The 17,647-nt window shown below is 43.3% G+C and overlaps 1 protein-coding gene across 1 annotated transcript in view; it reads right to left on the bottom strand.

Moving 5' to 3' along the window:
* Nucleotides 1–654: 654 nt before the first annotated feature.
* Nucleotides 655–17,647, bottom strand: part of TSHR (thyroid stimulating hormone receptor) — a 117,896-nt gene continuing 100,903 nt past the window's right edge. Inside the window, exons 9-10 of the mRNA XM_080941014.1 lie at nt 7,198–7,386; nt 655–4,145 (exon numbers count right to left, since the gene is read on the bottom strand). Of these exons, the coding sequence (XP_080797140.1) occupies nt 2,732–4,145; nt 7,198–7,386 (1,603 nt within the window). The 3' untranslated portion in view covers nt 655–2,731. The remainder of the gene's footprint in view (nt 4,146–7,197; nt 7,387–17,647) is intronic.

Below are 17,647 nucleotides of genomic sequence, written 5' to 3'. Positions count from 1 at the left end.
GCTCCTCTTGGATATCCTGCTGATATCATGGAGATCTTGTAGTTTTGAATCTGTAGGACTGTACCCTTCATCTACTCCCGCAGTTTACAGATGGGGTAGATGTTGGGGTGAGCCTATTGAAGGCCCTGGATCTGGGGATGAGTGGTATCTGAGCTGGTCAGTCCATTGGCCCTTCTGCCCTCAGAGATGGCTCACCAGCCACCCCCATCACCAGGGCCAGCTCTACCCTGATGCCCAGGTAAGGTGTAGGGCCCACTCTTTAGTGTGTTGTAGATATCGAGGGACAGGGCCAATACCCCTTCTCTCATTCATGTCTTTGGGGACAGCTCTCCTGCCTGCCATAGTTGACAAGTAACAAGAGAGGGACATCTTTTTGTAGTCTGTGCCACTGTATGCACAAAAGACAAGTGGCAGGGCCGGCTTTTCTACACTCATGTCCTCTAGGTCAGCTCACCTGCAGCCCCCACATCCAGGATCAGATCTATTTATATTGTCCAGGTAAGGGGCTGGGCCCACTCTTCTGGACGCTACAGCAGGTGTTCCCTTTACCATTCAACCTATGTACATACAATGTTAACCTCAAAAGAAATTGACAAATTAAAAAAAATACTGTATAGCTTACTACAGAAAGAAACTTTATTTCATGCTGTCAATTTGAATTTTAATCGCAATTTTGTCAAAGTCATTCTTCTAGGACTTTGTTTTCAAAGCACACAAGATGAAACTCTTTATTGGTCCAGATGTGACACTTGAAGATGTCTTAAGGGAGAAATAGATGCCACAGGGTAACATATTTGTTTAATTTTAGTAGTTACAAGTGAACAGCTGGGAAAGCTTTGTGACTGTGACAAAGTTCCAGGCCAGTCAAATAGAAACACTGTGTCAGGTGATCCATAAACCTACTTCACAGACTTAAAGTGGCAAAACCCTTATATTTCCTGCTTTGGTTCATGAGCACTGAGGAGCAAATGGCAGATCTGCTCGGGGGACACCATAACACTATGGTAAGGAGCTCACCAGACAGGCAACCTAGAAGGTACACCTGAGGTACAGTTCTTGTGAAGCAAGGCTGCTATTGGGGCACGGATGTTTTATACCAGTGACTGGCAGGGTTAGAAGGATCTGGCAATGTCAGATAAAACGATTTCTCCCTTGACAATGTTAAGAGTGGTGTGAACCCCATAGAGCTAAAAAAAAAAAAAGAAGAAGAAGAAGAAGAAGAAGAAGAAGAAGAAGAAGAAGAAGAAGAAGAAGAAGAAGAAGAAGAAGAAGAAGAAGGAGAAAAAAAGGAAAGAAAATGATGCTTTGAAGTAAGTCTACACAGTCACAGATTAACTCTATTATTTGTCTGTTTTGTTTTGCTTTCTTTGAAACAGGGTTTCTTTGTGTAGAACTGGCTGTCTTGGAGCAGGTTGGCCAAAGATTCAGAGATGTACCCGTCTCTGACTCCCCAGTGCTGAGATCAAAAGCATGCACCACCAAGCCTGGCTGTATTCCTAACAGATGATGTAGATTCTGGTATGCTTTGGATTCGACAGCAGTACAGGTACAATAATTAGATGAATAATCAGGATCTGGCTTCGTATAGCCACTCGATAGAACTTTTGGTTCAGACGCAATGATCAAAACGAAATAAAGAAAACGTGTCTTGGGTCACATGTCCTGCTTTCAAAAAAAAAAAAAAAAAAAAAAAAAAAAGAAGAAGCAGACAGCAGCTTCACAAGGTAGGAAAAAAACCAGATTCTACTTAAGTAGTCCTTAAGTAGTCTTTGTTAGGAACACATATCTTTTGAGGGAGAGATATACCCAGGGTTTTTTTTTTTTTTAAATAGGAGAAGGCATCACATCCCTCCATTTCTACAGAGTTTAGAGGTCCAGGGACTTGCTCAAAGCCCAACGGTTAACTGGTTGTCTTATTCAACAGGTGGCTAAATGTGCCCTGTCCTCATTCCCATGTGTTCCTTAGAAATCTCTCCCAGAGCTCATATCTTGTATGAGAAGATAATTCTTAGTTTGCTCAGTGTCAAAAGCAGAAATCTCGGCAGTTTCTCTAGCCAGTGTGTAACAGGTGGGTCACGGCAGGTGGAGCCTGGTGAAGATATAATTGTTTCAGAGTCTAAAGAGAAAAAAAACCTCTCAAAACTAGACTTTCTCTTTCTTCAGCTTAATAAAAAGCAATCATATGACATCTAGCTATGGTTGGCATTTCAGGGTTCTTTTGGTCTCTTGAGATGAAGCTTCATGTAGCACAGGTTGGGTTGGAATTGTCTCTGTGGTTAAGTATGTACCGGATCCCCCCTGCCTCCACCTCCAAAGCCTAGCATTTTGTTTTTAAGGACCAAAAACTTTCTTTGGTTATTTCAGGGGAGCTAATATGGAGCTGTTAAAGTAAACGGACACTAGCCAGTTGCTGAATCCTCAGTATAAAACCGTAAAGTGGAGAAGAGAGATGCGGGAATGGTTCACCTGGTGTCTGGAACTCGTTGCACAGCGTTATAGACAAGCATCAAAGCAAATCTCTCGGAGAGCATAGACGACTTTTATATCACCTAGGACTCAGACAGGCTGGTAGCTTTTCTCCCTTCTTGGAGGCAGTCCTCTCCAGAGATGGACTCTATTCCTATGAATCCTCACCTGCATGAACCTATGCATTAATGTTTCGTGGAACTGGAATGCATGTTTACGAAACCAGCCTTTTGATAGGTCCCACTGTGAACAGTGTAGCCTTCCTTTACAAGGCCGTTTGCTTATACTCTTCTGAGATTTGTCCCTGTAGTCTTGGAGTTAGATGGGCGTTTCCAAGCAGTTCGTAGGTATCATGCATGTTGGGGAGACTCTGCCTCGTGTCCTGGGGAATCTTCTGGATCTGAATACCAGTGCTGTTGTTGGGACAGACTCTCTGACCCTGGTATGCCTGGGCCTGGCGTTTGCAGATGCCAAACTTGCTGAGTAGGATGAACACATCCCTCTGGAAGGCCTTGGTGAAAATGGCATAGAGAAATGGGTTGGCACAGGAGTTGAGGGGGTAGAAGAGGACCAGCAAGATTTTGGAGTTAGTAACGGTGATAAGAGGCTTGTTCATAAGGGCCGACAGAGCATAGAAGGAGATCGGTGCCATGCACATGAAGTCGGTGAAGATCAACACAGCCATCCTCTTGGCAATCTTGGTGTCTTTATCTCGAGGGTTGTACTGGGGATTCCGGACTGTGATGTAGATCTTCACATAGCAGGAACAGACAATCACAAAGGCAACAACATTAAGCATCAGAACAAGGACAATGTACGCCAGAGCAAGAGGGGTGTCGGTGTCCATGGGCAGGCAGATGCTGACCTTGGCGTAGCTGCTTATTCCCACCATCGGGAGCAAGGCGAGAAGGAAGCAGGAAACCCAGCCGCCAGCCATGATGGCATATGCGTGCCTGAGGCGGATCTTCCTGTCCAGGCGCATGGCGAAGGTGATGGCGTACCATCGCTCCAGGGTGATGACCGTCAGTGTGTACACTGATAACTCGCTAGCAAAGACGGTGAAGAAACCGGCTGTGTTGCACCCAGGGCCTGTCTGCCAGTCGATGGCATGGTTGTAGTACTCCGAGTGTGTGTACAGGTCTACAGAGGCAATGAGAAGCAGGTACACCCCCATGCAGAAATCCGCAAAGGCCAAGTTGCACATAAGAAAGCGTGGTACAGTCAGTTTGTAGTGGCTAGTGAGCAGAATGAACAGGACAAAGACATTGCCCAGGAGAGCCAGTAGACTGACAAACCACACCACGATTCTCAGGAACTTGTAGCCCATGATATCTTCACAGGGGTTAAACTCGTCCGACTTGGGGGTGCACACCATGTCCTCGTTGTCCCCACACACGGTGTAGTCATAGTGGCTGTCAAAGGCTTGGAGAGTCCCTTCCTGAGGGTTTTTGAGCTCTTGGCCGAAACCGATGATCTCATCCTCTTGTTCTTCAAAGAAGACGTAATAGTGAGAGCTGCCCAGGCTCTCCTGGTTCTTAGAGTTTTGTTTGAACCCAACACCGTTGTCACCCAGATCTTCTTCATACTCCTGGTAGACGGGACCCCTCAAATCATTCACTGATTTTCTCTGACGCAGGTTCCGGATACTGCTCTCATTGCACATCAGAGACTCTAGGATTCTGCAAGGCAACAGAGATGAGTCAGCACTTGTTTAAAGTTCACTCCCGATCCCCTTGACCCTTGGGAAGATACGCAAGTTACTTAATTTGTCGTTCGTGGTGCTGTTGATTCTGCAGGGTCAGGCCTTGCTTCTGTTACATCATTGAAAACGTTTACTTAATTTATTACATGTGCATGCATCAGTGATGTATGAAGGTCAACGCTGCAGGAGTAAACTTTCCTAATCAGAAGTCGCTCCAAGCACTTCAAAAATGTATGAGAATCCCTTGGGAAAAGCATACATCCAGATTCCAGCCCAGCCCACTGGATTCCAGCCACAAACAGAAATCCTCTACAGCCCACACGCTTGATTGTGACAGGGTGCTCTTACACGTGCTTTCCTCTGCAGGTGGATTTTTAGGCTCCAGTGCCAAGCTACATTGTCTGAGTAATTAGGTGGGCTTTACAGCCACGAAGCAAAGCTGAAATGCTTTGGTTATCTTTTAGATTACACTGAGCAACATAGATACGGCTCTCTGTTAAACAAACCAGCTTTGCTGTCATATCAGGTGACAGCCAAGGCCATTTTCTCTTTGCTTTTTCTGATGAGAAGGGGGGCTCTTTCTGAGTGAGTTCTAAAGAAACACAGCCTCGTGGATCTGAATTCATCCTTTAAGCACAACTCCACACTTCTTTATCTTACATGTTTTAAGTTTGGTTAACATGCAGCTTATCTTAGAGTTGGGTCTGAGGCAATGCTTTTTCAGGTAAATTCTACTTCTGTATAACTTAGTATTTTCTAAGCACACACCGGTAAATCATCCACAACAGTTGCTTGTAACTTTTAATTTCAAAAGGACAACGTGCGAGAGTCAGCTCTCTTTTTCTACCAGGTGCTGGAGGTGGGGTTCAGACTATCCGACTTGGCAGCTTCTCTTTGAGCCATCTTTCCTACATCTTCATAAGACCTCACCTCTCTTACTGTGACCAGTGACGCTGATCTTATTTCTCCTCATCTTGAACGGCTTCAAGAAGCACAGACACTAGAACCAGCTTAGGACTGGTTAGTAACTAGCTCTGTTAGTTACTAACTGTGAAACGCGTTCATTTGTGAATGGAATAAGGGTGCTGAAGGGATAGGTAAGTACCTTTCCCAAGCTGTTAGAGCAGTACTGGGAACAAGGGCTGTGCCGTCTATGTATTTGTGATTGCCGTTAACACCGTTCCTATTCGGCAGTCCAGAGCTCCACACTACCCTTGCCTAGAAACTCATGGCCACCTCTCAACATTATTCAATTTAAATATACGCTGCTTTTTTCCCCCATAGGAGTCTTTCCTGGCTTCCTTGACTAAACCACCTCCCCTGGGGTTTCATCCCTTCCCAGCCCTGACTGAGATTTCTTTCTTTGTTGACTTCCTCCAGTAGATTATAAACTACATGCAAGGAGCCACCTCACACTCCAGCCAGAACTGGGATAGTGTCAGGCACATAGGAGATGTTCATCAAATATTTGCTAACAAAAGCATAAATGGCCACAGCACAGGCATACTCATAGAAATAGGATTTTGCCTTTTTAATTTATTTTTGGAGAGTACAATATAATTATACCATTCCTCCCTATTCTTTACTCCCTCCAAACTCCCACGTACCCTCCTTGCTCACTTTTAAATTCATAACTCTTTTTCAATAGCTGTTTTTGTAGTTGTGTATGTGTTTGTGTGTGCACATACGCACGCACACACATAAGTGGGCATGTGTGTATTCCTAAGTACATACATACAACCTGCTCAGTCGGTATAGTGTTATTTGTATGTATTTCAGGGATGACCATTTAGTTTTAGACAACAGATTTGTGTGTTCTTCCCTGGGAAGGCTATTTCTCCAACTCTCAGCGCTGCTGTGTTGACTGTTTTTCCTTGTGTTGGGTTGAGGCCCATGGGATTTGTCCACACAGACATTAGCATTTCTATTGCTATTGTCCTTGTCCATCTCAGGTTTGGGTCTTCATGTTGGAGAGACTCCCTGGATGTTGCTTTTGACATTCCTTGGAGACACAATCTCACAGTAGCCTCTCTGTTCCCCTGGCTGTTATATACAATCTTTCCATCCCTTCCTCGGATCCCTGAGCCTTAGGTGCAGGGGTTATGTTGTAGATGCATCAGGCAGGACTGGGAAGGTGTGTCGTTTTCTGTCTCACCAGCCTCACCAATTAGTGAGGTCCACTGTCTATTCTTCTGTCCCCATCCTTCCCACCCAGTGTCATGTAGCATCAGTATAGCACCTGATTGACAGCAACACGGTGTCTTAGCAAGGTCATGATGCACCCCGTTGTCTAGCTCTGTAATTTGCATCTGTCTCTATGACTAGGTCCTGATTTTTTCTTCTGGTTAAAATCATGGGTGTAGAGAGTCATCTAGTGGATACTAGTGTAGAAACTAAAGGAGACAGAAATAGAAAACGAAGGCGGGGTTAAAACCAGAGGTGGCACAAGACAAGAAAGAGGAAATAGGTCAGAGCAAGAATCAGGGACAGCTTCAGGTATAGAGTGTGAAGTAAGTTGGTCTCTCTTCAGCAGTCTCATAGGCAGGCAGATAGTGAAATAGTATGTCATAATTAATACACATTCCTTATTACATTTCAGCCATTTAATTCCAGGTGCTTTCTGTTCAACCTCTTCACCTTCTCAACCCCCTATGGAGGTCAAGGTGATGATCTTGATCCTTAGAAGCTCAGAGGAGTTGAGTGAGTAGGCTGAGATAACCCAGCTAGAAGCAGATAGGATTGGGATTCAAGCCAACATCTGTATACACCGGACAAGTGAGCTCTGTCTCCATGATGTCATATCTTATTGTCCCCTTTTCCCCGAAGCCATCCAACAATGTTGACTTTGTTTCTCATCCGCAACCACTGTGTTCCCATAACTGTTAGGCCCATGGGTTTCCTGCTCATGTGGATACTTGGAGCTCTTTCCCTCCTGGGTTTTAAATCACGTTTTTTTTTTTCCAGATCTGCAAATGAATCCAGCTCCCATCATGGTCTCTCCTTGCTTATCCCAGGTGCCTGCTACTTACCCCCTGATTTTCTTCTGGTTCTTAAAGGCACAGCAGTGACTTGGGTAAGAGAGGTCGGCCCGAGTGAGGTGGAGGAAACTCAAGGACTGGGGGAGTTTTTTGAGAGTCCAGGTGTTCTTTGCGATCAGTTCCTTGAGGTGCTCCAGGCCTCTGGAAGGAAGAGCAGTAACGCTGGTGGAAGATACATCTCTGGAATGCAGAGAAGAGAAACACAGACAGGCAGTGAGCAGCCAGGCCCTTCTTGTACATCCCCTCCCCCAATCAAACAGTTCTGAGATTAATGGGAAGGTGAAAAGTTCCTTTCTGCTACTGACTATGTAATGAGTTCACAACCTATAGCCAGTGGTCTACAGCAGATATGACTTTCTAAGTCAAGGTTACAAGAAACTGCTGTTTTTTATTATATTAATGTGAATAGCTAACATTAATATACAACTATAATTAAAGTAGGATATTTTTTGCTTTTATGTAGCAATTTTAATAAGTCATTACTGAGTGTATGTGTTTTATGTGTGTGTTTCAGTCTACACACGCCGTGCTATACATGTGGCAGTCAGAGGACAGTGTGGTGCAGTTGGCTCTCTTCTCCTTTCAGTGGGTTCTGGAGACTGAACTCAGGTCTTCAGGCTTATGTGGTAAGTGCTTTTTATGTACCATCTTACCAGTCTAGAATTAAAGGCATGCACTACCACTGCCTGGCTTAAAACAAGTACTTTTATTGAGTGGCATTCTTCCATCTAATCACCCAAATCCACAAACATTTTATTCTCTTTGGAATCGGGAAGGGATATGAACTCTGTAAAATGACATCATACAACTATTAAAATATCTCCAGAAACAAAATATACATCAGACAAAGTCAGTGGCACCTAAACTGTTATCACTTTTTGGTGTGTATGTGGTGAGGGGGTGCGGGTCTGGAGACACATAAACTACTCCTTTGATGGGGATCAAACTCAATATTATGAAAATACTCTTCATTAAGAGCAAAACTTAACATTTTATTTTATTTTATCTTTACATTCAAGATTTTATTCCCCTTTGGCCTACCCCTTTACTGTTCCAGATCTCTTCCACCTACCCAGTCTTCATGAGGATATTGCCACCCAACAAAACCTGCCAGACCTCTAAAGTCCCTGAGGCCTCCAATCTCTTGAGGGTTAAGTGCATCTTTTCTGACTGAACCCAGAGCTGCGGTCCTCTGCTGTATATGTGTTGGGGGACTCATATCAGCTGGTGTATGCTGTTTGGCTGGTGATCTAGTGTCTGAGAGATCTCAGGGGTCTAGATTAGTTGAGACTGCTGGTCCTCTTACAGGGTCACTCCCGTCCTCCTCAGCTTCCTCCTTCTTTTCTCTAACTCAGTCACAGGGGTCAGCACTTCTTTTGGTTGGTTGGGTGCAAATATCTGCATCTGACTATTTCAGCCATTTCTTGGGTCTGTTTGATGGTGGTCATGATGGGTCCCTTTTGCTGAGCCTTCCATAGCAGCAGTAATGGTGTCAGGCCTTAAGGTTTCCACTTGAGCTGGGTCCCTTTTGGCGCCTGTCCTGGACTTCCTTTTCCTCAGGCTCTTCTCCATTTCCATCTCTACACTTTTTTTTCAGACCAGAACAGTTATGGGTCAGAGTTTTGACTGTGGGATAGCAACCCCATCCCTCACTTGATGTCCTGTCTTTTTGCTGGAGGTGGGTGCTAAATGTTCCCTCTCCCCATTGTAAGGCATCACGTCTATGCATCCACACCCCTTTCAGTACTGAGGGTCTCTTACCTCCTAGGTCTCTGGTACATTCTGAAGGGTCCTCCCAACATTCTCTCCCGAGGTCACCTGTTTCCATTCTTTCTGCTGGCCCTCAGGGCTTCTGTCCTTTTCCCATAACCGATATCAGATCATCTTCCCTTCCCCCTCATTTCCTTTTCCTCCCAGGTCCCTCCCTCCCTCCCTCCTTCTCTCCACCCTTGTGTTTATTTTCTTCATTATCCCAAGTGGGACTGAGGCATCCTCACTTGGGCCCTTCAGCTTGTTGATCTCTTTGAGTTCTGTGGATTGTATCTTGGGTTTTCTGTACTTGTTTTTTTTTTTTGGCTAATATCCACATATTAGTGAGTACATGCCGTGCGTGTCCTTTTGGGTCTGGGTTACCTCACTTAGAATGATAGTTTCTAAGAACTTAACATTTCAGTAATATAGTAGGTCAAGGGTAAGTGAAACTCCAAGCACAGTTTCCTTTTAGAAGACTATAAGTATATTCCTAAGAAAAAAGATAATTATTAATCTGAAAATATTATTTAAAAATTACTTCTGCAAACCATGGGAGGGGGATGTGGTGGGACTATGAGTTGTATATTAATGTTAGTTATTAAAATAGGATATTTTTAGCTTTTACGTAGCAATTGTTTTTTACCCAGTCCCAAAAAGTATAGATTTTATGTATTTACCCATTAATTTATTTACTCACTCACTTTATATTTCAATCGCAGCCCCTCTTCTCTCAGTTCCCCCTCACACAGCCCCTCCCCCACACCTCTTCCCTGCTTCTCTGAGAGACTATGTCTTGGAGATCATTTTTCTTGCACTGAAATATAGCTTGAATAAGGACAAGGATATTTAACCCATCATCTCTCTCCTTTTTAGCTTATCAATGAAAGCAGTCCCTCTCCAAGCCTTTCTATTTAAACTATTTGCTAGAAGATGGTGGCACATGTATTGAATCCTAGCACATGGGAGGCAGAAACAGGAAGATCTCTAAGAGTTCCAAGCCAGCCTAGTCTATATAACCAAGCTATGTTTTACAACATAAGTTTCAGGACATCCAAGCCGACATAATGAGAGTTTGTCTAAAAAGAAATAATAATAACATAAGCTTGGCGTGGTGGCATATGTCCATACTCTAGGCACTTGGACTGTAGAGGCAGGAGTCCCAGGAGTTCAATGCCATCATTCTTGACTACACAGTGAGTTTAAACTAGCCTGGGCTACATGGAGCACTGCCCATACACCTAGATGGTGACCAATAGCTCTCTAGTTAAACTTAGGAGTGCCTTAACTAGAGGGAAACCATGCTTGGTACTGGAAACGTAGCCAACTAGCAGGTTAGTGATGTAGTAGACCTTGGAGGAGAACCTACAATGTCACTTTCCTAAGCCAGCATATTCCTGACTACACTCTAAATATGTGCCCTGTAACGACAGATAAGTGTAGTTCCCATCCCTTATTAAAGGAACCGTTCTTTGCAACAGATGGAAACCAGTCAAAATACAGAGTTGTGGAGCTCAGTCTCAATGGCTACATCTACAAAACAACTCCTAAACCCAAGGCTCGTAGAAGAGGGGCCAGAAAGATTGTAAACCAGAGAAACAGTAAGTGTGCTTCTTCTAGGAGTGTCAGAAGCCACACCCATAATGTCTCACCAACAAGACTGCCTGAATATGAGCTGAACTAGGATAGCACCGACAGACATGATAAAGTAGAGTTTACAGAGAAAGGCACCACAAAACCTCAGTCCTACACAAAGAACTCCAGGCAACTCAGAGTTGCTGAGTGGAAGAAATCGTCTTCCCCAGGGAGGAGCACATAAGCACATCTAATATTAGATGCTCAGGCATAAAAACGTATACGAGCAGCATTATACAGACAGAGCAGGTTAAACGTATGCATTTAGAAATATGTCCATATACATGTGCAAATGTGCATGGAACATGAAACAACACTTAATAGAAAACCAAGGTCATGAATTTGAAAGAGAGCAAGGAAGGGCATATGGTGGGTGGATTTGCAGGGAGGAAAGAGTTGGGGAAACCATTATTACTGTATTATAATCTCAAAAAAAAAAAAAAAAAAACAAAAACAAAAACAAAAAACCAAAAACAAAAACCAAAAACAAACCCCACCCAAAAGCTTTTTAAGAACCAAAAAGAAAAAAGAAAAACATAATTAGTAGTGTCTACTTTGCAATTGAAATTTAATGTTGGCAACTTCTCCCATTATAATTGAATTTAATTTGGGATTATATTGTCAAGGTTCAAGGTTGCCAGAACTTGATAGTTTTTTTTTAAAACAAATATAAAGCTCATATATTATTCTTTGCTCTCACCACAGGACTATCATTTTTGTGGGAGAAGGTGTCGTATTAGTTATTTTGATTTTTTATTTAAAAAAAAACTACAGTTCTGTGTTTCTCAATCTTGCCTGTTAACAAGAGTGAACTTTGGCTCTTGCCACTGACACGCTCTCCAGGTGATTAACACCAGAGAAAGATATTTGTGAAATTGGCATAAATAACTTTGCAGCTGGGGAAAGAACAGAGGGAGGAGAGGGAATCTTTAGCACAGCTGTGAAGCTTGGCCTCTCCTGTCCTTTGGATGCCCCCACTCCCTCCCCCTTAAACCCCGAACATGCAGTCTTCAAGGTCAAGCCATCTTTCAATTCCAATCAATTTCTCTTGAAGCATCTTAGGCATTTCTACCCCATAGTGCATCTGTCTGTCTGTGCTACTGATGCAAGATGGATTGTTTTTGCTCATTCTTGCTTTGTTCTCATCCAGGGAAGTGAGATCAGTGCAGTATATGAGTGTGGCCCTGGACCAACACCAAAATTGTACACTTGCCTCAACCATTGAGATATGTATGTGTGATTTTATTTAGTTGTTTTTATAACTTCGTTTTGCACTGTAGGTGGTGCTATCCCCGGGCTGGTGGCCCTGGGTTCTATGAGGAAGCAGGCTGAGAAAGCCATGAGGAGCAAGTCAGTAAGCAGCATCCCTCAATGGCCTTTGCATCAACTCCTACCTCCAGGTTCCTGTCCTGTATGTGTTCCTGTCCTGACATCCTTCAGTGAACAGTGATGTGGAAACAAATCCAAATACATCCTTTTCTCTCAAACTTGCTCTGGGTTATGGTATTTAATCTTAGCTTATAGTAACTCTAGGACAGTGGGCATGGACAAAGTCAGCGCTGAAGGACTCACCTTAGAAACGTCTAAGACATGATGGGTGTTTGAGATTTAGTAGAACTCCGGGAATCACCATTTCCTTCCTTCTTCAATGTTGAGTTTATCTGAACTCAAGCTCAAAGCAAAGAGTCCATTCAGTACCACCATAGCCTGGAACTTGTCTTTTGTAACTGCTCCATTGACATCCCAACCTGCATGCCTCACAGACATTTCCACTTCCACAGAGCCCAAGCTGAGGGATAGTAGTAGTTTGTGGTCATTCACTGCCAACCCTCCTCCTTTTCCCTTTCTCTCTCCTTCTCTGCTTCTCCTGTCATCCGTACTGTAGCTCAGTTGCTCAAACTTGGAGTAACTTCAACACTTAACATAGCAAGATGCTTCGTATTAAACCTCTAAATATCTCAAGTCCCTGCACATTCAGCAGTTTGTACCTGTGGATTCTAAATCCATGGATTCAGTCAGTGGCACGATGGAAAAGTTTAAGAAGATAAGTTGCATCTTCACTGAATAGATACAGTTTTTCTCATGATTACTCCCCCAATAAAATAATGAGATACTAGCATAGCATTTACTTTGCATTACGTATCATAATCATAAGCAATTTAGAGACAATTTAAGGTCCACCAGAGGATGCAAATACCTGGGCTATATGCAAATAAATGCCATTTTATATAAGGGACTTAGACTTATCAGAATGAATTTTGATATTCTTATTAGGTCATAGACTCGGTTCCTCTCAGACATCAACAGTGGCCGTGTGCGCATCTTCATGGTTGGCTCCTAACTCCAGACACCATCACCCTTTGCTACATTAGCTTTCATGTTTATCCTGTTGCCTTCGGATGTGGTTTTGAGATACCACGTAGAGCAATCTTGAAATGGATGAATGCTACTCTCCTGCTTAACTGGCCAGTGACTCCCCAGTGTCCTCGCCATTCATTATGTCTTGTCTTCCAAGGCCTTGTAGATCTGGTCCTTCACCACCTCTCCACCTTCAGCCATAAGGCCTCTTGATGTAACTCTGAACATTGTTGTACATACTGTGCTTATGGTAGCCTGGTGTGACTCTCCTGAAGCAGGTTCCCCCCCACCCCCCACATCTCCTCGAACTCACAGGGTCAAGTAGCTAGAGCCACTGTGGGTTTGGTTATTGTTCTTTTTATCTGTATTTTAGGTTGACCCTGTCTTGCAAAGATCTCAAGTTCTAAGTAGGCACCCTGAGTGTTATCCGAAATAGCATCTCCTTTCCGTTTTGCAGATGACACTGCCCCGTATCTCCACTTGAAATACAACAACCGGAATGAGTCTTCCTTTCATTCCAACTGGCATCAAAAACAAACGCACGAGAACCCACTTTCCTGCCTTTTATGTACCAGCTTCCAGACTTGAGGCTTCAGTGTCCTTTCATGTGATCTCCTTTGCCCTTGGTCTACATCTCTGCTGTAAATATCTATAATAAAATAAAACTGTGCTCCCTCTGGCCATCGGATACCAGCACATCCTGGTGGTTCTTCTTACGGCCGCAGCTTAAGTCTCAATTACATTTCATCTGAGCTTTGCAAAAATGTCATGAAGGCCTCCCCGAAATGTAACAATCCCACTTTAACGCTTAGAATAAGATGTTCTGCCTAAAACATAATCCCCTCACACCGCATCAGCAGCATGAAAGCCATGGTTCCTTCAAGGAAATTTAAGCTTGGGAGACTATTCTTCCTTCCCTCCACAGGGAGTCTGTTTCCCTAAATTCTGCATCATCTGTCTCAATCTTCTCCATCATTTCAGTTAGCAATTTCTTAGAAAGGTCACGTAGAAAGACTTTCAGCATGCTCTGACCTTCCATTAGCACTTTGCCGAGCCAGAGTATTTTGGGTTGCAAACCTTTATTAAAAACATTCATCTTCTTTCAAAATTTAATTTATTTGTTCATTTATATTCTAATATCTGCTGTTGCATTTCATAAATAGGATGCCACCCAAGTTCCTGTTATATGGAGTTGCTTTAATTCTCTCTGTGTGTCTGTCTCTCTTTCTCTCTATTGGTCCCTCCTCTATGTGTGCATGCACATGCACGCATCTGTGATAGGGTGCCACGTAGTTAAGGCTGACCTCAAACTGGCTATGTAGCCAAGGATAGCCCTGAACTTCTTATCCTTCTGCTTCCCCCCACCCCCAAATGCAGGGACAATGCACATGCACAAATGTGTGTACCTGCCTGTGTGTCCACGCTGGTGTCTAAATTCAAGTTTATATACTCTAAAACTGGCCTCCTAAGCCCTCTGGGAGTCTTTAGAACCATCTCCTTATCCCTAGTGTGAGTTTCATGAAGTTGTGCCACATTGAATCTTTGATCAGTTTTTGTCTTGGGCACAGGGGTTTGACTCCTGCTCAGTCCAGATCTTTAGGATCTTTCTCATCTCTGGGAAGTTTTTTTGTGTCATTCTTGGGTGACTCATTTTTTTCATATTTCCTCTTCCTCCTCTCTGGAATCCCAGGAAGTGGAAAAAGACCTTTTTGTATTTCTCAGTTACTTCTTGATCTTCGGTCCTTGTTTTCTCCTATTGCTCTTTAGTCTTCTGGAAATTTCCTTCACTGTGTTGTGCGTGTCTTGTATTGAATTTTTAACCTTTGCTTCATGAAAGCTGGTGCTCTGTTCTCTCTAGAACAGTATTTCTGAGGCTTAGACCAATGGCTCTGAAGAGGGTTTGCCAAGTGCAAGAGAACACGTTTGAGCCTTTTTCGTTCTTTTGTTCCTCTGGTAACAGGATATACAGGGCAGCTCAGTGCAGTGCTCATGAGTGTGGATATAGCAGCACTGGATTTTAGCAAGGCAAAGAAACGAATAAAGCAGATGAGTTTGAAATTCGGGTCTGAATCCTGCCTTCTCCATTTACCAATAGTCACTGAGCAGCAGCGACCGGTGTGGCCTTAATAAATACTAGCTGTCACTACTGTTACCGCTGTGGGGATGAGATGTCTTCGATACATCAGGTCACTGATTATTGTGAACGTTCCTTGCTGGTCTCTGCAGTGTCTGATTCTGCAGGCTCACTTTCCCATTTGTTTACCTCGGTTTTGACCTCTCACTTTAAGAAGTGTTATTCTTTGCCTGGTGACACCTAGTTACTTATTAACACGCAAGAGTGAGCGCTGCCACTGGCTGATTTCCTTTCAGGGCAGTTGTGAAGAAAGGGGACCATTATGTTATTGGACTTCAAAATGTCAGGTTACTTTCCATCATGGAGGGGAGAGGGGACTCATGAGCCCCTACCCCAGCTGATGACCTACTGACACTGGCCGCCTTTTTGGAGAGCAAGAGTTAGTCTCTTTAAGGGTGTGGCCTCTGGTAGATCTCCATGTTCCAGCAAATGGCCCACACTTGAGAGTACTTTGGCAGCACAAATTGGACTCACTGGGTTATTTTAAAAAACAAAAGGAAGGGAGGGAGGGTGGGAAAAGAGGAGGGAGGGGGTTGTTTCTGGGAAGACTGAGAGGGAGACATGGAGAATGAGTATGATCAAATATTTATGTATGTGGGGAATTCTCAAAGAATTAATGAAAGTATTGTGTTTATAAAACGTCAGCTTATGTTGTCATTTTTTTCTTTCAGGGTTTTCTAACATCTTCACAAAGGAGACTTGAAATCTCAAGGCCTCTCTTAGGGAGGTATTTTGATGCTAGCATTTTGCATGAATGGATTGGAGCGTGTGATGGTCAATGTGGCCCATCAACATGACAGACTCTAATGTAACCAAGGAGATGAGTCTCTTGGCATGCCTGTGAGGAATTCTTGAGATCAGGTTTAATGAAGTAAGAAATACTTCCTTTAAAAATAAGTGAGAAAACATCCATTCCATGGGATGGGATCCTGGACTAAATAAAAAGGGGATAGCTGGTCTAGCCATACATTCATCTCTGTCTGCTTCCCAATGCAGAGTGACCAGACTGCTTCCATGCCTTCCCTCACGTGATAGACTGTATCCCCTTGGACTGGGAGCCAGAGTAACAAGCAAACCCTTTCTCCTTTAAGATTCTTGACAGGGTTTTGTTTTGTTTTTGTTTTTTTTTATCTCAGCAACAGGGAAGGCCATTAATACAGAGGGTCTATGTCTCCAGAGAGACACGTTCAGCCTTTTTATTTTGGTTCCACGTTTCTCTCTGGACACAGGCCACACACATCACCATTAAATCCTGTACCACAGACGGTTCTGTGCCGGGCAGGACACCTCTGAGTGGCTGCCCCTGTGAGCTGTCTGTTTGACTTTCCTTCTCCTCTGCCTTTCTTATTCAGGATTCGCCAGACCGTGGCTATAACCTCACCTGTCTTCTTTGCCTTTGTAGACTTTTATATCTGAAATTCTCTTTTCTCAACTTTCATCATCTTCCATCTGAGAAGGAAGAGGAAATAAGAGCATAGGCTCAACTTAGCATCTTTTACTTTGAGCCACCAATTACTGAGCACACTGAACTGTGTGCCCTGTGCTACAGCTTAGACAAATGCTGCTAACTGCTGAGCAGGAAAAGACAATCTCCCAACTATGCCACTGGTGGAGAGAGTGTAGGTCTAAGGAAAATTCCCAAACCAAGCAACCTAGGGTCACTTTAAAGGTCCTTGAAACTGTATCTTTTTATTTTTATTTTTTTATTTGACCACTTTGCATCCTGAATTTTCCTAGTGTAATTTCTTAACTACAATCAGAAATTCAGTAGATTGTTAAAGTCTACACGTTCACTGTTTTATGCCATGAGATCCCATGAGGTTTCCTGCTGCATTACAGGTCCTACAATGAAAAATGCTCCCAACCTGGATCTAGCAAGAGACGTGCTCTACCATAAATGAGATGAAAACAAAGGGACTCCCAGTCAGAATCCCATGAACGTGATGGATCTTTATGTCTCATCAGAGACAGAGTGCTCATGTGAAAGCTCATAGCTCCTCTTTTTCTTCCATTACTGTAGGAACAAAATTCTAAGAGAGGCCAAAGAAGTCTGTATTCACTCATGTTTGCATGGGACAAACTGTGAGCGTAATTCTACATACCTTGCTGTGCTCATGTTCGTGGTTTATTTGTTGAAAAACAAAATGATCCCAGACAGACCAACTCCGCCATCAGTTAGTTCACTGCCAGGATTGTCTAGTTTATTAGAACATCGTGAGTAAAAGATGCTGCAGAACAGAACACACTCTTTTTTTTTTTAACCTTTACAACATCGACCTATGCACCCTCAATTCCTTCAACCATACATCATTGCATCAACACAAATAAAACCATCAGCACTTATGAGAGGAATAGCGATAGAGAGGCCATAATGGTTTTGAAGTCGGCAGTACAAGATAAAATTTGTGCAGACATGTTTAGCAGAGTCTCATAGACATTCAGTAAAAGTAGATTTATTTGTATTTAAAGACACACAAAAAAGGGAAAGGAAAGATGCAACTGTACTGTTTGTTCCTCAGCTTCATCACTGTGGAGGGATGTTGGTCGAAACATATGGACTAGTTA

This window comes from Micromys minutus, assembly GCF_963924665.1.
Source record: "Micromys minutus genome assembly, chromosome: 1".
NCBI lineage: Eukaryota > Metazoa > Chordata > Mammalia > Rodentia > Muridae > Micromys > Micromys minutus.
The sequence above is the reverse complement of the archived record's forward strand: the minus strand, read 5'-3'. Positions and strand labels throughout refer to the sequence as shown.